The sequence below is a fragment of the Castor canadensis genome, chromosome X (genome assembly GCF_047511655.1).
Source record: "Castor canadensis chromosome X, mCasCan1.hap1v2, whole genome shotgun sequence".
Lineage (NCBI taxonomy): Eukaryota > Metazoa > Chordata > Mammalia > Rodentia > Castoridae > Castor > Castor canadensis.
This window is the reverse complement of record NC_133405.1, coordinates 82,208,613-82,236,032: the sequence shown is the minus strand read 5'-3', so window position 1 is coordinate 82,236,032 and position 27,420 is coordinate 82,208,613. Positions and strand designations below refer to the sequence as shown.

Sequence of the window (27,420 nt, the reverse complement as noted above, 5' to 3'; positions counted from 1 at the left end):
ATCCCAAACTGCCAATTAAATTGGAATAATTGTTAAATTAAATTACAATACCACAAAATATCACTGAAGACCAGCAATACACTTCTATGTATATATGCAAAATATTGAAAGAAGGGACTCAAGCATATACTAACACACCAATGTTTACATCATCATTATTCACTATAGCAAAAAGGTAGAAAAAGTCCCAGTTTTTCCCATCAGATGAATGGCTAAATGAAATGTGTATGTCCAAACCCACAAAAACAATGAAATTCTGATGCATACTAAAATGTAGATGAAGTTTGATGACATTATGCTGAGTAAAAAAAAAGCCACATATAAAAGGACAAATATTGTATGGCTCCACTTGTATGAGATACCTAGAATATGCAGTCATACAGACAGAAAGTAGAATAGATTTTCCCAGGGACTGAGACAAAGAATAGGGAGTTATTGTTTGATAGGTAGAAAGTTTCATTTTTGGGATGATGAAAAATTTCTGGAAATGATTTAAAAACATGATGAATATACTTAATATCACAAAATTATATACTTAAAATGTTTGAAATGATAAACTTTATATGTATGTTTTACCACAATAAGAATTCTTGGCTAACAGTAACAAAATACAGCATGATACTGGCACAAAAACAAACACATAGGCCAATGGAATAGAATAAAAGACCCAGATATAAATCCACACAGCTCCTGCCATCTGATTTTTTGACAAAGGTGCCCAAAACATATGTTAAAAAAAGGACAGTCTCTTAAACAGTGTTGGGAAAACTGGACAGCCACATATAGAAGACTGAAACTAGATCACTATCTCTCACCCTATACAAAACATCAATTCAAAATGGATCAAAGACCTTAACATAAGATCAGAAATTTTAAATGACTACAAGAAAACACTGGAAGATATAGGCACAGGCAATGACTTTCTGAGTAAACTCCAACTGCTCAGGAAATAAGAACTGACAAATGGGATTGCATCAAATAAAAAAGCCTTTGCACATCAAAGGAGACAATTACCAGAATTAAGTGACAATCCCACAGAAATGGGAGAAAATATTTGCAAGCTATTCATCAAACAAAGGATTAATATCCAGAATATATGAAAAGCTCAAAAAATGAACACCAAAAGCACAAATAATCCAATTAATATATGGGCAAACAACTCAAACAGTTCTCAAAAGAAGAAGTACAAATAGCTAATAAATATGTGAAAAAAATGTTCAACCTCCTGTGCCATAAAGGGAAATGCAAATCAAAATTACACTAACATTCTATCTCACCCTAATCAGAATGGCTGTTATCAAGAAAACATACAACAACAAATCCTGGCAAGGTGGTGGGGGGGAGCCCTTATACACTGTTGGTCAGAATGTAAGTTACTGCAGCCACTAATGGAAATCATTGTTGAGGTTCTTCAAGAAAATAAAAATAGAACTACCATATGATCCTGCTATACCATTGCTGGGAAAATATCTGAAGGAATGTAAGTCAGCATACAATAGATAACCTGCACACCCATGTTTATAGCAGCACTATTCATAACAACCAAGCAATGGAATCAGCCTAGTTACCCAACAACCAATGAATGGATAAAGAAAATGTTGTATAAATACACAAAGGAATGTTATTCAGCAATAAAGAAGAATAAAATTATGTCATTTGTAGGAATGTGGATGGAAATGGAAGATCATCATGCTGAGTGAGATGAGGCAAGCTCAATCAAAAACAAATATTGCATCTTTTTGCTAATATGTGGAATCTAGACCTCCCCAAAAAACAATAATAATATGACATGATTGTAAAAGAGAGACTATTTGGAAGAGACCAGGTGGAGAGGGAAAGGAGAGGGTAATGGAGTGAATATGATTAAGGTATGTTATGTATGCATAAAATAGCATAATGAAACCCACTAAAAAACTTTAAAAGGAGGGGGGAGGAGCATGGATGTTATCAAAGAGTAATAAAGATAGAGTGAATTTAATCAAACTACATTATATGCATGTATATAAATATCACAATGAAACTTCTTTGTATAATTAATTTATGATAATAAATTTTTAAATTATTTGCTAAAAATGAATAAATCTCATACATGCTACAACATGGATAAACCTTGAAAATATTATGCTTAATGAAATAAGTCAGACACAAAGTAACAAATATTGAATGAGTCCACTTCTAAGAAATATTTAGAATAGGCAAATTCACAGAGACAGAAAGTTGATTACAGGTTACCAAGGAATGGGGGTAGGCAAGGATGGAGAATTAATGCTTAAAGGTTATACACTTTCTGTTGCAGGCTATAAAAATGTTTTGGAAATAGATAGTGGTGATGTATGACTCTATCTCACAATATTGTGTTTATAATTAATACTACTGTATTAAACACTTAAAGTGGTTAAAATAGTAAATGTTGTTATGCATATTTTACTGCAATAAAAAATAAATTCATTAATTTAAAAAATAACTAGGACAAAACAAGCTAGTAAAGGAAGAAAACTTTTAAAAGGAGTCATGCAACATAAAGGAAACAAAGGACAAAATGTTAACTATAAATCCAATAACTACTTGAGAGGCTGAGATTGGGAGAATCACATTTTGAGGTCATCCTTGGCAAACAGTTCACAAGACCCCATCTCCAAAAAAATCAGACCAAAATAGACTAGAGATGTGGCTGAAGTGGTAGAGGGCCTGTTTTGCAAGCGCAAAGCCCTGAGTTCAAACCCCAGTCATATCTGAACAATTTAAAAAATCCAGCAACATTAATGTTAACACTAAATATAAATAAGTTAAACAATACAATCAAATGGCAGAGGTTTTAAGACTAAAATGAAAAACAAGATACAACTATATGCTGTATATAAAAGATACATTAGATTCAAAGATACAAAGAGGGTGAAGGTAAAGGGATGGAACAAAATATGCCATGTAAACAGCAACTTTGAAAGAACTAGGGTGGCCATGCAAATATAACACAAAATAGACTTCGATACAAAAAAGGTAAAGTACTAGAGATAGAGTAATATTTTAAGATAAAGAAGCAATTCATTAGGAATTGCTTTTATATGCCTCAAAATACATAAAGGAAAAGCTGACAAATTGAAGTGAGAGGTACTTAATTCAACAAGTGGGTTCTCAATAACCCTCCTTCAATAATGAATAAAACAACTGAGTAGAATTTCAAAAGGTATACAGAAAATTTGAATGACACTCCACCCACATTCTTCTTAACTGCACATAAAACACACTTCATAATGGAACATAAGCTGACCACAAAGTCACATTAGATTTAACAGAATTGAAAACATATAAAGTATGTGCTCTGTTTATATGGAACTAAGATAAAAATAAACAACAAGAGGAAATATGGGGAATAAGTATATGTGAAAAAGGAGTATCAAACACCTAAATAACCAATGAGTCAAAAACTAAATTAAAAGGGAAATTTGAAAATACCTGAGGTGAGTAAGAAGGAAAACATAAAACACCAAAACTTATGGGGTATAGTTAAAGCAATGTTTAGAGGAAAACTTACAGTTATAAACCTAACATTAACAAAGAGTAAGATCTCAAATAAATATTCAAGCTTTGACCCTAGGAAAAGGAGGAGCAAACTAAACCTAAAGAAAGCAAAGAAGAAAGAAATCACAAAGATTAGAGTGGAAATTAAATAGATAATTGAAAACAATGAAGAAAATCAACAAACCCAAAAGTTAGTGCTTTCAAAATATTAAAAAAATTGGCAAGCCTTTAGCTACAATGACCAAGAAAACTAGAAAGAAGATTCAAATTACTAAAATCAGAAATGAAAGAAGGGGCATAACTATTGACCCTTGGAGGAAGAATATTCCTTAATGACTAGATTTAACACCTCAGCTCTGTAACCTTGAATAAATCTCTTACTCTTGCTAAATTTCTGTTTTGTTATCTGCATAGAGTTGTATTTGATCTAGTCATTTTCAGACTTTTTTTGTAAACAGGAGAATCATTTTTTAAAACAAAATCTTACAAGGACATATTAAACAAGAAACCATTTAAAGCCTAACTTCTGTATTTAGAGCAAAATAGGAATCTTAAAGAATTGTTAAAAGATTCCTCTTCTCAAAGGAGATCTTGAGGCTGTACTGTCAGAACCCAAAAGCACCACAGAAAATGGTTTCTAAATTCCTGAACTAGATATCTGTAATATTTTTCCCAGCTCTGAATTGTTCATTATAATAAATAATATTCTATAATAAAATTGTTGCCATACAATTCCATATATTTCCACTAGATGGTACTAATACATTCCATTTTCCATTAAAAAATAAGATTTGTAGGGCTGGGGGTGTGGCTCAAGTGATAAAGCACTTACCTAGCAACTGTGACGCCCTGAGTTCAAAACACCAAAAAAGAATAGGCTTTGTATATAATCATTTTTAGAGTTGACAGCTTATTATAGTACATATTATATAATATCCTTAACTGTTCAAACTACTATAATGTCATTTATGTTATTCTTACTACGAACCTGTGACACAAATAATATTGTGCTTATTTTTTCAGGTAAAGACACTATGGCACAAAGTAGTTGAATGTCTCAAGTTCACGGTTAATCAGTAAGATTTTTTTTACCAACTCTGAGATTTTCCACTAGATCAAACTGCATGGCTATATATAATAATATCAAATAATCAAGCTCTCAGTCTAAGAACAGAAGGGTAAATAAAGAAATGAACACTGGCATTTAAAGCCAGTACAAAGATGGCAACACTTGAAGTGAATTTCAGTGAGTGAACTAATTTCAGTCACTCTATGCTAAAATATGAAAAACTTTATAAAAAGATGTAGTACAAATTTTCTTTGAACTCATATTAATGACCATTAATATTTGTGAATATAAGTACATTTATATTTTCTTTGTTGTCTCCTTTACTTCTATTATAAGAACTATGTGATATAAATTCATATCACAACGCTAAAGGCTAAGTAATGATTAAAAAAAACCTGTATTTAAATACTATACATGTGGTAAACATAATAGGTGCTTTAAATTCATTAAGGAAATTATATAAATATAGGTTCACTAAGCCTAAGAACTATGAATTTAGAAAGCAGCAGCGTACTCTTTGCTCCTAATTTTATGATCTATATGAAAGTTTTATATAAGCCGGAAAGAAATATACTTGTCTTCCCACTTGAGGACACTACATCCAGGACAATAACTATTCCTGGCCAATAAGAGACAACTCACATTAACTACCAGGTTTCAGATCAGTATTTAGAAGAATTTCAAAAACTACTCCTCTTACATCATACTGCCTACCCAATCATTTACTCACATCCCAAAAATCTAGCAAAATAAGTTTATATAAATTTGTAACATGAAAGAAGACTAAAGACACAATGCTCTATATCAATCCTATTAGAAGAAAGGCAGCACTGAACTCCCACACTGGGGTTAAAAAATACTCATTGTTATTATCCTACAAAAGGCTCTATTTTTGCACAATGTACAAATACCTAATTCCCAACCTTCAGGTCAAACAAGTAGTATCATTAAACTCTATTAAAGTCAATGTAGGATTATTTTTATAGAACAGTCTTCAGGGTTTTATCCAATTCTCCAGGATGTCACTTCAAATATTTTCTGTCATTTTCCCAATTTATCTCATAGACTCTAATATAGCAAGAGGTATCAATTAGGAGTTTTTCTGGTCTAGAGGTGTGGCTCAAGTGGTAAAGAGACTACTTTGCAAGTAGGAAGCCCTGAGTTCAAGCCCCAGCCCCACTAAAAAAAAAGAAAGACAAAATTTTCTGTGTACAGTCTTTGACTTTATTTAATTACAATAATAATAATAACAAATCCCATTAATTATTAACAGTCCATTTGGGGGAAAGTTTTCAATTTATTAATGTCCATAAATACTTCTCAATAATTTTGATGGTTTCTACATCATTTAATATATTAATAGAGCTTTTAAAAACTTTTGGAAAAATAAAAATACAAAGTAAAATGTTAACAGTGTCTATGGGAATGTGATTATAGGAACTCTAACTTTCCATATTGTATGGGATGTTTAATTTTTCATAATGAGCACAACTTCTTTAATAAAGCAAAGAAGTTGTAAACTTATAACCATATCAGTGGCCATTACCTTTTCATTTTGCCTGTTCTAAAATTTAATTTTCCTATAATTAGAAAAACAGACATTGTAGTCCCACCACTGTGGACCCAGATTTGAAGCCTGATCCTGTGTGAAAAGACTATTATTATCACACCAAACTATCTTCACAAAAGCTAAGGAAGCCAGGCCAGTGCCCACAGACAGAGTCTCTGGAAAAGTCTTAGTGCCAAGTAGAGACAAGCAGACCCAGTCTATCAGATTTCTATTTGAGCATCACCTGTGGTTATGTAGTCATCTTGGGCCACAGGTCCACCTCAGCAATAGGCAGCTTATGGCAGTGTGGGCGTTGGTCCTACCCCAGTACTGTGCTGGTCTTCGCAGTCTGTGGCAGACTCAGAATATGATACATCTTTGTGGCACTGATGTCCACATGCATAGGAGCCTAGGGCTGGTCTCATAACATAGGAGCCTGGGGCTGGTCCCTTGTCAAGTGATTATGTCCAGAGCCAGGTGTTATCCTGCATTGCCCAACCATAGACCAGTGACTGTGGATAAGGCATCTTCCCTACTCTAGCCCAGTGAGAGGTTTAGTGGGGATGGATTATACTGTTGAAGTACTCCCATAGTTTATGCTGAAGAACATATCAACAGTAGATTTGGGCTTGGATTGCCCTCAAATACTGAAACAGTGACAACATACCAATAGCAGGAAACCTACACTTGACTCACCATCCAGGGAAGAAATAATGGAAATGACTATAGGGTCAGAGGAAGTAAGCAGCTTGCTTAGAATTTCAGGAGAAATAGAGTCAGATGACAAAGAATGAAGTATCTAATCTGTCAAAGCTCAGATGAAACCATGATATCACCTAACAGTGAAAATAACACACCAGAAAATGACTAGATATTAACCAGTATGGACAAAATCTTGGATGGATAATTTAAAACAGCTATTTTGGGAAACTCAACAAGCTTTAAAAAGTAGAAATTATTCATTAGTCTAACAGGGAAACTCAATCAAGATATTAAAGCAATTTTTAAATATCAAACAAATCTTTGAGGTGAAAAATACAGTAAGAAAAATTAAAAACACACTTTCAGGGTAAAGTGGCAGATTAAAAGCTTCATCCATTTGATTCCATAAATGCTCCAAAAAACAGACTATATCTGAAGAGAAAAAGAGAAGAAGACCATTCAGAATCACAAAAGAGGTATCAGGACAGATGAAAAACTGTCCTGCGTAGATAGAGAACTATGTACAGAAAAGTAGGAAACAACCCACGGATCCAACAGAATATGAAAGAGGAAATCAATAAAGGTAAAGAAATCCTGAAAAAAATCAAATTGAAATCTTGGAAACATCCAATATCCCAAATAAAAACCTCAATAGAAAGTCTGGCTAACAGAGTGAAGCAGGTTGAAAATAGAGTATCAGGGATGGAAGTAGACGAATTAGATGAATCAGTTAAATCCAGCAAAAAATTATTAATCAAATCCAGTGAAAAATTACTAAGAAAATATGAGTGGAATATGCAAGACCACTGGGACAGCATCAAAAGACAAAAAACCTATGAATCATGGCTATAGAAGAAGGAGAAGAGATATGAACTAAAGACATAGATAACTTATTCAATAATATAATAGCAGAAAATTCCCCAATTTCAAGAAAGGGAGGGACATCAAGGTACAGGAGGCTTTAAGAACACCAAACAGGGGGCACAGGTGTCCCTGGGCCAGGGAAAGGCTGATCCTGGATTGCTGATGCTGAGTTTGTATCCTGGTGAAGTCAATGATTGCTGGAGCCAAACCAGGAGTTAAGAGTAAAGCAAGGGATTCCAAGATGGCGACTAGAGGGAGGAAGCAGAAAGCAAGCCTCCAATAGTGAAATCTTGGAGAGACACTGGAGACACACTTTGCAGGCATAATCACTGAGAAGAGGCATAACTTTGACCCCTCCACACCTCCAGCCGGCGCAGAGAATCTCCACTTCACGTTAAACAGAGAAACCAGGAGGGACCCTGGGCCGCCAGTCACCGGCGCCTAGATGGCTTGGGAAGACGCGGACCAGGTGAGCTTCACGGTACACGGTATTCCCACAGACAAGCCTGGGCCAGAGCAGCATAGCCCCCTGGACAGACCGACCTCCACCCGGGGAAAAAAGAGAAACTGAGTAATAAGCAATAAGAGCAATAAAGACATGCAGGAAAGAGGGTGGGGCACACTGAGCACCGAAGATTGGGGGAAGGGAATCCTTCCCGGGACTGTAAATAAACAAGCCGGCCTGGCCGGAGAGCCTCTGGCGGGAGCAGGGGCGCGCGCACAGCAACCAGGAGTGGGAAAGCTTGTGAGAGTGACGGAGGGAGGAAAACACCACAGGAGAGGAGGGAAGACCCACTTCCCACATGAACTGTAAACAAACATGGTGGCTGGCAGGAGCAGCAGCACCGCCCAGTAATCAGAAGCAGGAAAGCTTGTGAACGTGGCGGTGGGAGGAAAACTGCACAGGAGAGGGGGGAAAACCCACCTCCCACATGAACTGTAAATAAACATGCAGGCCTGTCAACGCAGGTGCAGTGTCACCTTTCCCAGTGTGCTTGGAAAGGGGAAACCTTGTAGCAGAGGCTCACTCACAAGAGAAATCTGAGTAAACAAAGCCTGTAGGGCCAGGTGAGTGCTAAGCTCACCCCTGAGATCTGCATAAATAACGCCACCAGCAACAGCAGGCTGACAGCAGTGGGCAGGCAAGCCACAGCTGCAGATACCATTCTCAGAACTGTCTCCAGACTCTTTTTTTTCTTTATCTCCCTACCTTTGATGAGAGAACAATCGAATTACACCTGCAACCTGAAAAACTTACTGAAACTGTATTGCATTTGAACTTGGGACATTTGGTGGGGTTTTTTTTGTGCGTGTGTGTGTAGTTTTGTTCTACTTTATGTGTCCCCTTTGATAAGACAATTACAGAACAACATCTGAGGCACCATCTCCAGGATTGGAGACTAAAACGGACATCCAAATTATTAAGACTGAAACTTCATTGCATTTGAACTTGGAGTTTTTTTGGTTTTTTGGGTTTTTTTAATTTTCTATTTTTTCATTTTATTTTAATACATTTTTATATATAGATTTTTCTTTCATTTACTTATTTTTTATTTTTATTCTTATCTTTATTTTTTTTATTTTTGATTTTCAATCCTCTCTCTGTCTCTCTAATGTCTGTTCAGCTTACTCTCGATTAGTACACTAAAGCTCCCTGTTTATACCTTTGAAACCTTCTTGTCTGATACCTTGTTCTGTTTTCTCCTTCCAGTCTGTATATTTGTTTTTCCCATTTCTTCAACTTCTTCCTTTCCATCTCAGCTCACCCTTCCATTCTAAACATTACCATTGTTATTATTAAAAGCTGGAAAGTACTTAACTGCACACAGTACAGGGACAGTAACAACACCAAGGACAATGACGGGAAGATAGAAAAAACAGGGAAACCAGTTTCCCCACAGCAAAAAATTAGTACAGGAACAAGAGGGGAATGAAGAAAACAGATACTCGGATCCAGACTCTAACAAAATGAAGATAAACTACGCCAAAGGACCCAATGAAGCCCACAAGAATAATTTAAAAGAAGACATACTACAGGTACTAAATGAAAATTTTATACAGATGATAGTGGATAGGGTCAACCAAAATGTACAGGAGACACTCAACAAATTCCAAGACAACAAAACTAGAAAATTTGAAACAGCAAAAGAAGAAATAAAAGAAACCATAGAAGCACTGTATAAACACCAAAGTGAAACAGAGAACACAATGAAACAACAGACAAATGAACTCAGGACAAAAATAAACAACATTAAAGAGGACACCAGCCAGGATATGGAAAACCTCAGAAAAAAGAACAAAACAGAACTGCAAAACGAAACGGAAGGCCAATCCAGCAGAATAGAACAAACAGAAGACAGAATCTCAGAACTTGAAGATGAATGGTAATTAAAGGAAAAAACCGAAGAACTGTTAATTAAACAACTCAAGACCTGTGAAAAGAAAGTGCAAGAAATCACTGACTCCATCAAAAGACCAAACTTGAGAATCACAGGCATCGAAGAAGGAGAAGAGGTGCAAGCGAAAGGAATGCGTAATATATTCAACAAAATAATAATGGAAAATTTCTCAAATCTAGAGAAAGATATTCCCATACAGATGCAAGAGGCCTCCAGGACACCAAACAGACCAGATCAAAATAGAACTACTCCACGACATATCATCCTTAAAACAACAAGTTCAGAAACTAAGGAAAGAATATTGAAGGCTGTAAGAGAGGAAAAAACAAGTAACATACAAAGGTAAACCCATCAAAATCACAGCAGACTTCTCAACAGAAACATTAAAAGCAAGAAGAGCGTGGGGTGAGATCTTCCGGGCACTGAATGAAAATAACTTCAACCCCAGGATACTCTACCCAGCAAAGCTATCATTCAAAATAGATGGAGCAATAAAAGTCTTCCATGATAAGCAGAAACTAAAACAATATGTGACCATAAAGCCACCATTACAAAAGATTCTGCAAGGGATCCTGCACACAGAAAGTGACACCCAACTTAACCATGAAAAGGCAGGCAGCACCAAACCACAGGATAAGAAAAAGCAAGACAGTAGAGAGTAACATCAAGTTAGGTACACACAATCAAACCTTCAAATAACTAAGACAACTAAATGGCAGGAATCACCACATACCTATCAGTACTAATGCTTAATGTTAACGGACTTAATCTCCCATCAAAAGGCACCGTTTGACGAAATGGATTAAAAAGGAAGATCCAACAATTTGTTGCTTACAGGAGACTCATCTCACCGACAGAAATAAGCATATGCTTAGGATGAAAGGCTGGAAGAAGATTTACCAAGCCAATGGCCCCCAAAAACAAGCAGGAGTAGCAATACTTACCTCTGACAAAGTAGACTTCAAACCTACATTGATCAAACAAGATAAAGAAGGACATTCCATACTAATAAAAGGGGAAATAGACCAAAAGGAAATAATAATCATCAATCTGTACGCACCCAATGTCAACGCACCCAATTTCATCAAACATACCCTGAAAGACCTAAAAGCATATATAAACGCCAACACAGTGGTTGTGGGAGACTTTAACACTCCATTATCATCAATAGATAGGTCATCCAAACAAAAACTCAATAAAGAAATCCAAGATCTAAAATATGCAATAGATCAAGTGGACCTAATAGATTTCCACAGAACATTTCATCCAACCTCTACACAATATACATTCTTCTCAGCAGCCCATGGAATTTTCTCCAAAATAGATCATATCCTAGGGCACAAAGCAAGCCTCAGCAAATATAAGAAAATAGAAATAATACCGTGCATACTATCTGACCACAATGCAGTAAAAGTAGAACTCAACAACAAAAGTAAAGACAAAAAACATGCAAACAGCTGGAAACTAAATAACTCATTACTTAATGAAGAGTGGACCATCGATGCAATAAAAGAGGAAATTAAAAAGTTCCTGGAAGTCAATGAAAGTGAAAACACAACCTACCGGAACCTATGGGACACAGCTAAGGCAGTCTTGGGAGGAAAGTTTATAGCCATGAGTGCATATATTAAAAAGATTGAAAGATCCCAAATCAATGACCTAATGATACATCTCAAACTCCTAGAAAAACAAGAACAAGCAAATCCAAAAACAAATAGGAGAGAAATAATAAAAATAAGAGCTGAAATCAACGAAATAGAAACCAAAAAAACCACACAAAGAATTAATGAAACAAAAAGTTGGTTCTTTGAAAAAAGAAACAAGATCGATAGAACCCTGGCAAACCTGACTAAAATGAGGAGAGAAAAAACCCAAATTAGTAGAATTAGGAATGCAAAAGGGGAGATAACAACAAACACCATGGAAGTCCAGGAAATCATCATAGACTACTTTGAGAACCCATATTCAAATAAATTTGAAAATCTTAAAGAAATGGACAGATTTCTAGATACATATGATCATCCAAAACTGAGCCAAGAGGAAATTAATCACCTGAATAGACCTATAACACAAAATGAAATTGAAGCAGCAATCAAGAGTCTCCCCAAAAAGAAAAGTCCAGGACCTGATGGATTCTCTGCTGAATTCTATCAGACCTTTAAAGAAGAACTGATACCAACCCTCCTTAAACTGTTCCATGAAATAGAAAGGGAAGGAAAACTGCCAAACACATTTTATGAAGCCAGTATTACACTTATCCCAAAACCAGGCAAAGACACCTCCAAAAAGGAGAACTATAGGCCAATCTCCTTAATGAACATTGATGCAAAAATCCTCAACAAAATAATGCCAAACCGAATTCAGCAACACATCAAAAAGATTATTCACCACGACCAAGTAGGCTTCATCCCAGGGATGCAGGGGTGGTTTAACATATGAAAATCAATAAACGTAATAAACCACATTAACAGAAGCAAAGACAAAAACCACTTGATCATCTCAATAGATGCAGAAAAAGCCTTTGATAAGATCCAACATCATTTCACGATAAAACCTCTAAGAAAACTAGGAATAGAAGGAAAGTTCCTCAACATTATAAAAGCTATATATGACAAACCTACAGCCAGCATTATACTTAACGGAGAAAAATTAAAACCATTCCCTCTAAAATCAGGAACCAGACAAGGATGCCCACTATCTCCACTCCTATTCAACATAGTACTGGAATTCCTAGCCAGAGCAATTAGGCAAGAAGAAGGAATAAAAGGAATACAAATAGGTAAAGAAACTGTCAAAATATCCCTATTTGCAGATGACATGATCCTATACCTTAAAGACCCAAAAAACTCTACTCAGAAGCTTCTAGACATCATCAATAGCTATAGCAAGGTAGCAGGATATAAAATCAACATAGAAAAATCATTAGCATTTCTATACACTAACAATGAACAAACTGAAAAAGAATATATGAAAACAATTCCATTTACAATAGCCTCAAAAAAAAATTAAATACCTAGGTGTAAACCTAACAAAAGATGTGAAAGACCTCTACAAGGAAAACTATACATTTCTGAAGAAAGAGATTGAGGAAGACTATAGAAAGTGGAGAGATCTCCCATGCTCATGGATTGGTAGAATCAACATAGTAAAAATGTCGATACTCCCCAAAGTAATCTACATGTTTAATGCAATTCCCATCAAAATTCCAATGACATTCATTAAAGAGATCGAAAAATCTACTGTGAAATTTATATGGAAACACAACAGGCCACGAATAGCCAAGGCAATACTCAGTCAAAAGAACAATGCAGGAGGTATCACAATACCTGACTTCAAACTATATTACAAAGCAATAACAATAAAAACAGCATGGTACTGGCACAAAAACAGACATGAAGACCAGTGGAACAGAATAGAGGATCCAGATATGAAGCCAAACAACTATAAGCAACTTATCTTTGACAAAGGAGCTAAAAATATACGATGGAGAAATAGCAGCCTCTTCAACAAAAACTGCTGGGAAAACTGGTTAGCAGTCTGCAAAAAACTGAAACTAGATCCATGTATATCACCCTATACCAAGATTAACTCAAAATGGATCAAGGATCTTAATATCAGACCCCAAACTCTTAAGTTGATACAAGAAAGAGTAGGAAATACTCTGGAGTTAGTAGGTATAGGTAAGAACTTTCTCAATGAAACCCCAATAGCACAGCAACTAAGAGATAGCATAGATAAATGGGACCTCATAAAACTAAAAACCTTCTGTTCATCAAAAGAAATGGTCTCTAAACTGAAGAGAACACCCACAGAGTGGGAGAAAATATTTGCCAACTATACATCAGACAAAGGACTGATAACCAGAATATACTGGGAACTTAAAAAACTAAATTCTCCCAAAACTAATGAACCAATAAAGAAATGGGCATGTGAACTAAACAGAACTTTCTCAAAAGAAGAAATTCAAATGGCCAGAAAACACATGAAAAAATGCTCACCATCTCTAGCAATAAAGGAAATGCAAATTAAAACCACGCTAAGATTCCACCTCACCCCTGTTAGAATAGCCATCATCAGCAACACCACCACCAACAGGTGTTGGCGAGGATGCGGGGAAAAAGGAACCCTCTTACACTGTTGGTGGGAAAGTAGACTAGTACAACCACTCTGGAAAAAAATTTGGAGGCTACTTAAAAAGCTGGACATCGATCTACCATTTGATCCAGCAATACCACTCTTGGGGATTTACCCAAAAGACTGTTACTCCAGAGGCACCTGCACATCCATGTTTATTGCGGCACTATTCACAATAGCCAAGTTATGGAAACAGCCAAGATGTCCCACCACTGACGAATGGATTAAGAAAATGTGGTATCTATACACAATGGAATTTTATGCAGCCATGAAGAAGAACGAAATGTTATCATTCACTGGTAAATGGATGGAATTGGAGAACATCATTCTGAGTGAGGTTAGCCTGGCTCAAAAAACCAAAAATCGTATGTTCTCCCTCATATGTGGACATTAGATCAAGGGCAAACACAACAAGGGGATTGGACTATGAGCACATGATAAAAGCGAGAGCACACAAGGGAGGGGTGAGGATAGGTAAGACACCTAAAAAACTAGCTAGCATTTGTTGCCCTTAATGCAGAGAAACTAAAGCAGATACCTTAAAGCAACTGAGGCCAATAGGAAAAGGGGAACAGGTACTAGAGAAAAGGTTAGATCAAAAAGAATTAACCTAGAAGGTAACACCCACGCACAGGAAATCAATGTGAGTCAATGCCCTGTATAGCTATCCTTATCTCAACCAGCAAAAACCCTTGTTCCTTCCTATTATTGCTTATACTCTCTCTACAACAAAATTAGAAATAAGGGCAAAATAGTTTCTGCTGGGTATTGAGGGGGGAGGAGAGGGAGGGGGAGGAGTGGGAGGTAAGGGAGGGGGTGGGGGCAGTGGGGAGAAATGAACCAATCCTTGTATGCACATATGAATAATAAAAGAAAAATGAAAAAAATAAAAAGCAAGACCGAACCATTTGTTGCTTATGAGAATGCATCTCACTAACAAAGACAAACATTGGCTTAGAGTGATAAGGTGTAAAAAGGTCTTTCAAGTAAAGAGAACTAGAAAACAGCAGGAGTAGCCATGCTCATATCTTATAAGGCAAATTTGAGGCCAAGATTAGTCAGAAGAGACAATGTAGGTCACTATATATTGACAAAGGGAACAATCCATCAAGAGGAAATGAAAATTCTTAACATATGCACCAAACATCAGTGCATACAATTACATTAAAAAACACTACGTATTTAAAAATCTCAGGTAGACTCCAACACAGTAATAGTAAGAGATTTCAATACTCTTCTTCAATAGAAACCCCAGAATTAATTGACACTACAGACCAAATGGACTTAACAGACATCTACAGAGTATTTCATCTACAATGTATACTCTTCTCAGTGGTCCATTGAGCTCTCCACAATAGATCATATTTTAGGACACAAATGTAACCAAATGTAAGAAAGTTGAAATAACTCCCTGTATTCTATCAGACCACAATGGAATAAAACTAGAACTCAACAACAAAAGAAACTACAGAAAAATTTCAAGCACATGGGAGTAATCAACTCATTGTTGAATAACCAGTAGTTCTTCAAAAAAATAAAGGGGAAATAAGACAAGTTCCTAGAATCTAATGAAAATGAAAACACATCCTAACAGAACCTTTGAGATACAGCAAAGGCAGTGCTGAAAGTTTATAGCTTTGAGTGCCTATATTTATAAAAGAAAAGATCACAAATAATCTAATCATACACCTCAAGCTTTTAGAAAAACAAGAACAAGCTAATTCCAAAACTAGTAGATGGGAAGAAATAATAAAAATCATGATCAACATGTACCTGGAAGCAATGCTCTCTGGAAAGCTATCTTTATCTCAAGCTAGCAAAACGCTATGTCTTTCTTATTATTTCTTGTGTTTTCTCCTCAAAAAAACTGGAGTAGAGGGAAGAACAGGTTCTGCCTGGAAGTGAGGGGATTTGGAGGGAGAGGGAGGGGAGCAATAGGGAGAAATGGTCCAAACAATGTATACACATATGAATAAATGAATAAATGATTATACAAAGAACACACAAATGAGAAGAATATTTCAGATGCTTATTTTCTATCCATGTATTTCCTTTGGTGAACTGTGTAGCTCTTTTACTGTATAAAGTATAATTTTAGTTATGCGAAATTATATGGAAATATCACAATGAAAAAAATCAGGGTCAAAATCAAAGAAATTGGGACCAAAAAAACTATACAAAGAATCAATAAAACAGAAAGTTCTTCAAAAAAATAAGATTGATAAATCCTTATCCAATCTAACTATGAGGAACAAAAAGACTCAAATTAATAAAATTAAGAGATGAAAAAGCAAATATCATAACAAATACCAATGAAATCCAGAGGATCACTAGTGAATACTCGAAAACCTATATTCAAATAAACTGGAAAATTTAGAACACATGCATAAATTTCTACAGGCATTTAACCTACCAATACTGAACCAAGAAGGTATGAACCACCTTTATAGACCTATAGCAAGCAATGAAATTGAAGCAGCATATAAAGGGTCACCCAACAAAGAAAAGCCCAGGACCTGATGGATTCACTGCTGGATTTTACCAGACCATTAAAGAAGAATGAATGGAAACACTTATCAGATTCTTCGAGATACAGCAAAGGCAGTTCTAAGAAGTTATAAACATAAAAAATCAGGAGATCTTAGCCAGACACCAGTGGCTCATGCCTGTAATCCTAGCTACTTGGGAGGATCATAGTCAAAGCCAGTCCTGTCAAATAATTCATGAGACCCTGTCTACAAAATAACAAGAGCAAAATGGACTGGAAGTGTAGCTCAAGCAACAGAGTGGCTGCTTTGAAAGCATGAAGTCCAAGTCCCACAAAAAATAATCTAATGATGAACCTTAAGGTCTAGAGAGACAAAACAAGTCAAAGCCAAAATAAATAGATGGAAAGAAATAATAAACTTCGGGGTAGAAATTAATGGAAACTAAAACTACAATGAAACAAAGATTTGGTTCTTTGAATAGATGAACAAGATTGACAAGCTCTTAGCCAAACAAACCAAAAGAAAGAGGGAAAAGACCCAAATTAATAACTTAGATGAAAAGGGGCTATTACAAGAGATATCTTTGGAATCCAGAAGATCACTTGGGAATATTTCAAAAACTTACATTCAAAGAAATTGGAGATCTAGAAGAAATGGATAAATTTCTAGATACATATAAATAGCAAAATTGAACCAAACTTATTCAATGAAACCAGTATTACCTCATACCAAAATTGGGTAAGGACAGCAACAACAACAAAAAACTACAGATCAATTTCCCTGGTGAACAGATGCAAAAATCCTCAATAAAATATTTGCAAACAAAATTCAATGAAATATTTAAAAGATCATATATCATGATGAAGTTGGATTCATTCCAGGACTGCAAGGATGGTTCAACATACACAAATCAAGAAATGTAATACAGCAGCACATAAATAGAATCAAGGGAAAAAGTCATGACCATCTCAATAGACGCAAACAAAAAGCCTTTGAGAAATTCAACATCCCTTCATAATAAAAGCCCCGAAGGCACTACGACTAGAAGGATAATACCCCAACATACATAATACTGGATGGTAAAAAGCTGAGTGAGAAAAAAAACTGAATGAATCTCCTCTAAAATCATGAAAAGGGTGTCGTGTCCAGCCTCTTCAGTATTTTCAATATAGTGCTTGAATTCTTAGCTAAAGAATAAGGCAATAAAAAGAAACAAAAAGGAAAACAGTTAAGAAAGGAAGAAAAAAAACTATCCCAACATACATAATATGATCCTGTATTTAAAAGACCTGAGAGACTCTATCAGAAAACTTTTAGACTGGATAAACACTTTTAGCAAAGTTGCAGAATACAAAATCAACATACAAAAATCAATAGCTTTTCAGCTCACACCCATAATCTCAGCTACTCGGGAAGCAGAGATCAGGAGGGTTTGAGGCCAACACAGTCAAAAAGTTAGTCAGACTCCATCTCAATCAATAAGCAGGGCATGGTGGCATATGCCTATGGTCCCAGATATGTGGGAGGCCTTAGGTAAGAGGATCATGACATGAGGTTGGCCTGAGCAAAAAGATGAGACGCTACCTGAAAAACAGCTAAAGCAAAAAAATAAAGAGGGGGGGGTTCCTGAAATGTGGCTCAAGTGGTAAAGCACCTGCCTAGCAAGCTTGAGGCCCTGAGTTCAAACCCCAGTACTACTCCACCAAAGCATTAGTGTTTTAGGAAGCCTCCATATTGTTTTCCAGAGTGGCTGCACTAGCTTGCATTCCCACCAGCAGTGGAGGAGGGTTCCTTTTTCCCTATGTCCTCGCCAACACCTGTTGTTGTTGGTGTTTTTGATGATAACTATTCTAACAGGGGTGAAGTGGAATCTTAGTGTGGTTTTGATTTGCTTTTCCTTTATGGCCAGAGATGGTGAGCATTTTTTCATGAGTTTTTTGGCCATTTGAATTTCTTCTTTTGAGAAAGTTCTGTTTAGTTCACTTGCCCATTTCTTTATTGGTTCATTGATTTTGGGAGAGTTTAGTTTTTTGAGTTCCCTGTATATTCTGGTTATCAGTCTTTTGTCTGATGTGTAACTGGCAAATGTTTTCTCACACTCTCTGGATGATCTCTTTAGTTTAGAGACCATTTCTTTTTGCTGTGCAGAAGCTTTTTAATTTTATGAAGTCCCATTTGTCCATCCTTTCTCTTAGTTCCTGGGCTGCTGGAGCTCTATTGAGGAAGTCCTTGCCTATACCTATTGCTTCCAGAGTATTCCCTGCTCTTTCCTGTACTAACTTCAGAGTTTTGGGTCTGGTATTCAAGTCCTTGATCCATTTTGAGTTGATACTAGTACAGGGTGATAAACATGGATCTAGTTTCAGTTTTTTGCAGGCAGATAACCACTTTTCCCAGCAACATTTGTTGAAGAGGCTGTCTTCCCTCCATTGTATGTTTTAGCAACTTTAAAAATATTCAAAAATAAGGTGGTAATGGCTGTGTGGATTCATATCCAGGTCCTCTATTCTGTTCCACTGGTCTTCATGTCTGTTTTTGTGCCAGTACCATGCTGTTTCTATTGCTATTGCTTTGTAATATAGTTTGAAGTGGGGTATTGTGATATCTCCAGCATTGCTCTTTTTGCTGAGTATTGCCTTGGCTATTCACGATCTCTTGTGTTTCCAAATGAACTTTAGGGTAGATTTTTCAATCTCTGTGATGAATGTCATTGGGATTTTGATGGGAATTGCATTAAACATGTAGATTGCTTTAGGTAATATAGCCATTTTTACTATGTCGATTCTACCAATCCATGAGCATGGGAGATCTTTCCACTTTCTGTAGTCTTCCTCGATCTCTTCCTTCAAGGGTTTGTAGTTCTCCTTATAGAGATCATTCACATCCTTCATTAAGTTTATTCCTAGGTATTTGATTTTTTTGAGGCTATTGTAAATGGAATGAATTGTTTCCATATATTCTTTCTCAATTTGTTCATTGTTGGTATATAGAAAAACTAATGATTTTTGTAAGTTGATTTTGTATCCTGCCACTTTGCTGTAGCTGTTTACGGTGTCTAGGAGTTTTTGGGTAGAGTTTTTTGGGTCTTTAAGATATAAGATCATTCCATCTGCAAACAGGGATATTTTGACAGTTTCTTTACCTATTTGAATTCCTTTTATTTCTTCCTTTTTTTTTTTTTGGTGGTACTGGGGTTTGAACTTAGGGCTTCTTGCTTGCTAGGCAGGCACTCTACCACGTGAGCCATTCCACCAGCCCCTTTTATTTCTTCTTGCCTAATTGCTCTGGCTAGAAATTCCAGGACTACAACATTCTTAATATAACACCCAAAACCTTGAAACTACTAGAGGAAAAACACTTAAGATATAGTTCCAGGCAATACCTTTCCAATATTTCAAAAAGTAATATTAAGAATGGGATTGTACCAAATTATAAAGCTTCTGTGTTACAAAGGAAAAATATCAGAGTGAAGAGCCTACAGAATGGGAGAAACTTTTTACCAGCTATCTATCTGACAGGGGAATAACATCCAGAATACATAAAGAACTAAAAAAATTAACACCAAAAGAACAAATAATCCATTCAATAAATGATCAAATGAACTGAACAGACAGCTCTCAAAAGAAGACATACAAATAGCCAATAGATACAGTAAAAATACAATGAGATTTTATCTCATTCCAGTCACAATGGCTATTAGCAAGTAAACAAAAAACAAGAAATGCTGAGGAGAATGAAGTAGAAGAGGAAAACTTATACACTGCTGTTAGGATTGCAAATTAGTCCAGCCATTATGGAAATTAGTGTGAGGGTTCCTGAAAAAACTAAAAATAGAACTGCCTTATGATCTAGCTATACCACTCTTGGATATGTACCAAAAGAAATGTACACAATGTGTACATCTATTGAAATATCATGTGGTAATATACATATCATATAGTATGATATGTACAATTTTTATGTTTTTATGTATCAGCTATAAAACAAATTTAATTGATAGAAATGAGGCTTTTACTTTTAGACTAAATGGGTATTTTCAAACTATATAAAACCTATAGTTCACTGTTTCCAAAAGAGTTATTCCTATAGAAAGTACATTCCTTTTTTATGGTCTCCTAATTTAAAACTTACATAGTAGGGTACTTAATTAGCAGATAGCCACTTCTGCTTGTATCAATAACTATTCCTAACAGTTTTCTTAACACGTAAGTATAAATAAAACATGGAGAAAAAGTGTTCTAAAGATTGACAGTATGCAATAGAAAATGTAAATGTTTGTTTTTAAGACATTTCACCTGTGAAGTCAAGAAGTAATCCATGCTTAATTTGACTGTGATAAATTTTAGAATAAGCTAGTGGAGTTTTAACTGGGCCCTCAAAAATTAAGATTTGTTTTTAAAAATCTTTTTCCATTCTAGCTCCCTACAAGAAATACCATTTGGGGAATAGAAATGGCCCATCCCAGAAGCTCTCGTGCTTGGGCTCTAGGAAAAAAGCTTACCTCCCAGCTCTGGTAACTGGGGTCCACAGCTAAATCTACAGATGGCTTTTATTCCATCCCTTATAAGATGCAACAATGCAACAGGGAATGCAGAGACAGGCTGAAAATGACTTCTCAGTTTTGGCCAAAACTATAAATAAATTCATGTACCATTTTTATATATTTTATGGTTTTTCCTCTTAATGTGGGCAAGTGTTTGCACCCACAGCCAGGCCTTATGGCCACAGAGTGGCCACAGTAATGTCCATTTGCAGTAAACAGCAAACATACCACCTTAAGATAACAGCATCAGCTACCATTTACTAAACAGTTTCTATTTCCCAGGCACGTTACACTCTGTAATGCATGCGTCATCATATTTAAACCCTACAATTCTAAAAAGTAAGTATTATAATACAATTTTGCACTAATGTCAAAGAAAACAAATATTTCCTGAGAGTTCATCTAGTACTATAAAAACTATTCAATGTGCTAAAATACCTATTGTTGGTAATATTGATAATTACTTGTACCTCATCTAGTCTTAATTTTCCAGGAGCCATTCATGTTACCACCAGCATTTGTTTTACCTTTCCATTCCTACCTTTGTAGCATATCACTCTTTTGATGGTTGATGCCATAAACGTTGTGGGTGCTCTCTCCCCAGTACTGCCAAATCCTGAACTAGAACTCAATCATCATGAATTTTATATAAAATTCTTTTAAAGGAAACCTGTGGTAAAAACTTGTGCTAAACTAGTTAATTTCTTTTGTATATTTTAAAGAATTCAACTTATAAATATGTGATTTGTAATAAAAATTTTAGATATATTCCAGTTGTATGAAGCAGTCTAAATTGACACAAGGATTTATCTTATAACTGCATAAGCCTATCCTATAGGCATAGTTCTTTACACAGAGATTGATCAATCTTTGGGTTCTAAGAAGTCTTTTATATAAATAAGTTATTTGCATAAATATTTTTGTTAGAGATACATAGGCCTATGAGTACTTTAATTTCAATGACTATATTTGTTTTTACTCCCTTAAGTGGTAAATGTAATTTTAATGATGGCTAGACTATAATTAAAATAATTATGAGAATATCTTCAAACACCTAAGACTAACCCTTTACTCAGAAATGGTAAATATTTAGTTAATTGATTTGATCTATTTTATTCCCTTGTCCTGATATTCAAAGCACCTTATGTGATAATTCCAGAAAAACACATTTTTCACATAAATTCATTTAACTAACAATTATTGGTTACTACTATATGTTAGAATCTGTGTTGGGCCTAGGTTTTCAGCAACAGTGTTCTTGGATGTAGTTATATTTTTGTATTATTCTCCTAATGTTTTCAGATTCAGCACAACAGTAAAAATCTTGATATAGTACTCAGCATACACTAAATGCTAAACATACACATACTTCACTGATATCAAAATACCAAAATTCATCTAAGGCTAGAAATTTTAGCTGATCTTACTCCTGCCCACTCCCTCCTCCACTTTATACTCTGGGGTTATCGGAGAGCAATAAGTACCAAAACAACAATAAAGTACTTCAGATTCTGAATGGAGATTTGGAGAAGGGAGGAGGAATGGAGAAGGAAGTGATGCCCTTATTATATATTAAAAAGAGAATATATTTTTCTACCAACTAGCAACAAATAAGAATAATAAATAATACATGTTAAAGAAATAAATTAATTTGGCATATTGGCTTTTGAAGTCAGAAATTTAAACTGCCAAAGCACCCTACAGTAAAGTTTAATTGAACTCTATGATAATATTTCTGAATTTACATTCATTTTTATTCATGTTATTACCTAAGCCAGAAAGAACTTTCTTCATATTTATTCTGCTTGTGGGTTTTTACTCCAAAGTTGTAACAGAGAATGTGAAGATATCCTGCCTGCAATATAAGAAAAGAATTGTGCCAGTCAGTATTTCCTGAAAGTTAAAAAATTATCAATAGCTGTTCAGAATCTTTAAACCATACCTAATGTGTTCTGTACATCAAAATAACCACCTTTATCAAAGCTTCCCAACTTATATAAAGAAGAAGAATAGAACATTCAAGTTGGGACTTTAGTTATGTATGGAAAATATCACAATAGATTACTAATAGAACTTGAAGGGTCTTTTGTAACTGCAAATAAGAAACCCAATCACTGCCCAGCAAAAGGACAGGCTAAAATATTGTTCAGTATTTGCCAAATACAGTAGAAGAATACACAAAAGACAAAAGAAGACCTACTATGAGGGGGTAAAATGAATTACTTTTTTCAAAATTAAATTAGCTTTTAAAATTCTAAATTCTAAGTATAGTCAAAGAACTATCCAGTCAAAAGGCTTATTTAGAAATAATAGTTCAATGGACACTACTTAGAAGCAGCAAACATTTTCTCTACATAAATTCCCATTGAGATGAAAGTAGGAGCAAGTACATGAATGGTGCCATGGGAAGACACTCTTATGAGTTAAGCTGCATCTCAGTTCCTTATAGAATTTTGCCTCTCAAAATACTAGGAAATGGCATAAGAATAATTGTTTTTTAATTCTAATAATTTATTTAAATATTCCCTCAGTATTTAAAGATTTGATTACAGCCATATAAAGGAATCCTTTATAAGTTTTACCTGAGCAAGACTCCAGAAGCAGATCCTCAATTAAGAATCCAAGATCTGAGGCAAGTTATTCATAAATAATATGTAAAGACCTGTCTTTCTTCAAAAAACATGTTCCTTTGAATTACAGTACATTCAAAAAGTAGAAATTCAGTATGCATGCCTGAGCACATCAGACCTACTATATATTTGAATCCAAAATAAAGACCAGTCTTGTTAGTGTGTGTCTGGCGAGAATCCATTGGTATTTAAATGTATTCATATACTTCAGCAAAACAGTTCAACTCATTACATGCCCTAGACCACACAGGTTCACACACAACTACCCCAGTTATATAGCTATACTGAAATAATGTAGTTCACATTCACTTGCTGCAAAGAGGTCTACAACTGAACTTGTACAGAGGCAAATGGAAAATAAGTTTTTGATGAACATTTATGTGTACTGAGCCTTTATTCCATTTCCTCAGTATTTCTGTTTCTGCCCTCACAATTCCTCCAAGTGTACTTACAAAAATGCTACTTCCTGAGGAGAAAAGAATACAAAATAATACCAAACTTATAACAACAAAGCTATAAAAAACCAGAAGATCTTTCAAGAGACCTCCAGCATTTTAACATAATAACCAAAAAATACTTTTACTACCAATACTGCTCCACTGACTCAATCATTTATAGATTCAGTAATAACTACTTACTAAGCATCTCCTATCCATTAGACATTATTCTAGGAACTAGAGATACATCAGTGAATGAATGAACAAAATTTCCAGTCCTTGCAAAACATTCCTAATAGGATATGAAGTAAGAAGATTCATAAAAAATATATTTAAAAAAATATGCTAGGCTGCAAATGTAGCTCAGTGGTAGAGGCTTACTAGTATGAGCAAGGCCCTGGGTTCAATCCCAAGCACTACCAAAAATAGTAAAATAAAATAAAAGAAAGAGGGCCTGCCCCAAGCAAAAGTGTGAGACCCTTTCTGAAAAACAACTAAAGCAAAAAGGACTAAGGCATTGTTCAAGTAGTAGAGGGCCTGCCTAACAAGCAGGAAGCCTCAATTTTCAACCCCTCTATCACAATAACAAAAGAAAGAAAGAAAGTTTTTCCTGAAAGTGGCTATCTGCCTGCAGAAAACTAGTACAGGCCTATCACCCTGTAATAGTATCAACTCAAAGTGGATTAAGGACCTTAATACCAGATCTGAAAGAGCAGGGTATACTCTGGAAGCAACAGGTATAGGCAAGGACTTCCTCAGAAGAACTCCAGCAGCCCAGCAACTAAGAGGAAGAATGGACAAATGGGACTACATGAAATTAAAAAGCTTCTGCACAACAAAAGAAATGGTCTCTAAACTGAAGAGAGTAGGAGAAAATATTTGCTAGCTATACATCAGACAAGGGACTGATAACCAGAAAATACAGGGAGCTCAAAAAACTAACATCTCCCCAAATCAATGAACCAATTAAAAAAATGTGCAACTCAACTAAACAGAAGTTTTTCTAAGGAAGAAGTCCAAATGGCCAAAAAACACGTGAAAAAATGCTCACCATCCCTGGCCATAAAGGTAATACAAATCAAAACCACATTAAGATTCCACCTCACACCCATGTTTATTGCAGCATTATTCACAATAGCCAAGTTATGGAAACAGCCAAGATGCCCCACCACTGACGAATGGATTAAGAAAATGTGGTATCTATACACAATGGAATTTTATGCAGCCATGAAGAAGAATGAAATGTTACCATTCACTGGTAAATGGATGGAATTGGAGAACATCATTCTGAGTGAGGTTAGCCTGGCCCAAAAGACCAAAAATCATATGTTCTCCCTCATATGTGGACATTAGATCAAGGGCAAACACAACAAGGGGATTGGACTTTGAGCACATGATAAAAATAAGAGCACACAAGGGAGGGGTGAGGATAGGTAAGACTCCTAAAAAAATTAGCTAGCATTTGTTGCCCTTAACGCAGAGAAACTAAAGCAGATACCTTAAAAGCAACTGAGGCCAATAGGAAAAGGGGACCAGGAACTAGAGAAAAGGTGAGATCAAAAAGAATTAACCCAGAAGGTAACACACACGCACAGGAAATTAATGTGAGTCAACTCCCTGTATAGCTATCCTTATCTTAACTAGCAATAAACACTTGTTCTTTCCTATTATAGCTTATACTCTCTCTTCAACAAAATTAGAAATAAGGGCAAAATAGTTTCTGCCGGGTATTGAGTGGGTGGGGGGGAGAAGGAGGGGGCAGAGTGGGTGGTAAGGGAGGGGGTGGGGGCAGGGGGGAGAAATGACCCAAGCCTTGTATTCACCTATGAATAATAAAACAATAATAAATAAATAAATAAATAAATAAACACCTAACTTAATTCACAATGCAAAAAAAAAGAAAAAAGAATAATACACCTTTGTATCCATACCTTGCTTAAGAAATAAAACATTACCAACACAGAAAAAAGATTCCACCTCACTCCTGTTAGAATAGCTATCATCAAAAACACAACCAACAAGTAAATGTAAGTAAATGTAAAAACAATGAAATAAAAAAAACAAAGACAGTTTTTCCTGTAACATCTTATTTTGCCAGCAAGCAACATTTTGATAGCAAAAACGACACCTAGAAGGCAGATCTATGAGTTTATTGTCATAACAAAGGGGACCTATGGGAGCTCCAGTAACCTCCAGCCACTGCTACATTAATTGACTCAGAAATGACAACTCCAACCTATTTTACAATACCAAGATGAGACTATATAGATGATAAACTCAATTTGCTGAGTCAAATGAGTTTGATCATCAACTTTTCAGTTCAATATAAGGACTTCTGTTTTGTTTTGCTAACTGTTTTTCTTTTTTTTTTTGAGACAAAGTCTTGTTCTGTATCCCAGGTCTCCACCTCCCAAGTGCTGAGATTACAGGCACGTACCACCATGTCCAGAGGATGCTTTCTAAGGTTTTTTTTGGTGCTGGGGTTTGAACTCAGGGCCTATACCTTGAGCCACTCCACCAGTCTTTTTTGTGATGGTGTTTTTTTCAAGATAGGGTCTCCTGAACTATTTGCCTAGACTGACCTCAAACCATGATCCTCCTGATCTCTGCCTCCTGAGTAGCTAGGATTACAGGTGTGAGCCACCAGTTCCCAGTTGATTCTTTCTATTTTTAATTAACTAAATAACATCATTTTCTGCAAATTAAGTTATTAAAATTTAGCAAAAACTAAACCTATTATTTTTTTAGTCCCACATTTCTAAGTTATTTTTCTTTCTGATTTTGTTGTCTTTTAAATACTTACAGAACATGTATTTTTATATTTTATTCAGTCATAAATAATGAAGAAAACACCTGAGCAATAGTTGCCTCACTTTAAGACATTCACCTTCCAATGCCTCCCTTACTCAGTGTTCTCTAATCCTCAGCTACCTCAGAAGCTCTAAAATACAAACACACACACACACACACACACACACACACACACACACACCTCAAATTTTACAAATATTTTGCTCTCTGCCTTTGAATAATACAGCTTTACCTTCTGCCTTTATGCCAACACCTTATAATGAAATTTTAACCT

The 27,420-nt window shown here is 35.5% G+C and overlaps 1 protein-coding gene across 1 annotated transcript in view; it reads right to left on the bottom strand.

Moving 5' to 3' along the window:
* The window catches only part of Tex11 (testis expressed 11), a 384,064-nt gene that overhangs the window by 213,698 nt on the left and 142,946 nt on the right, over positions 1 to 27,420 (bottom strand). The window contains exon 9 of the mRNA XM_074062265.1: positions 23,038 to 23,123. Coding sequence (XP_073918366.1) covers positions 23,038 to 23,123 — 86 coding nt within the window. The remainder of the gene's footprint in view (positions 1 to 23,037; positions 23,124 to 27,420) is intronic.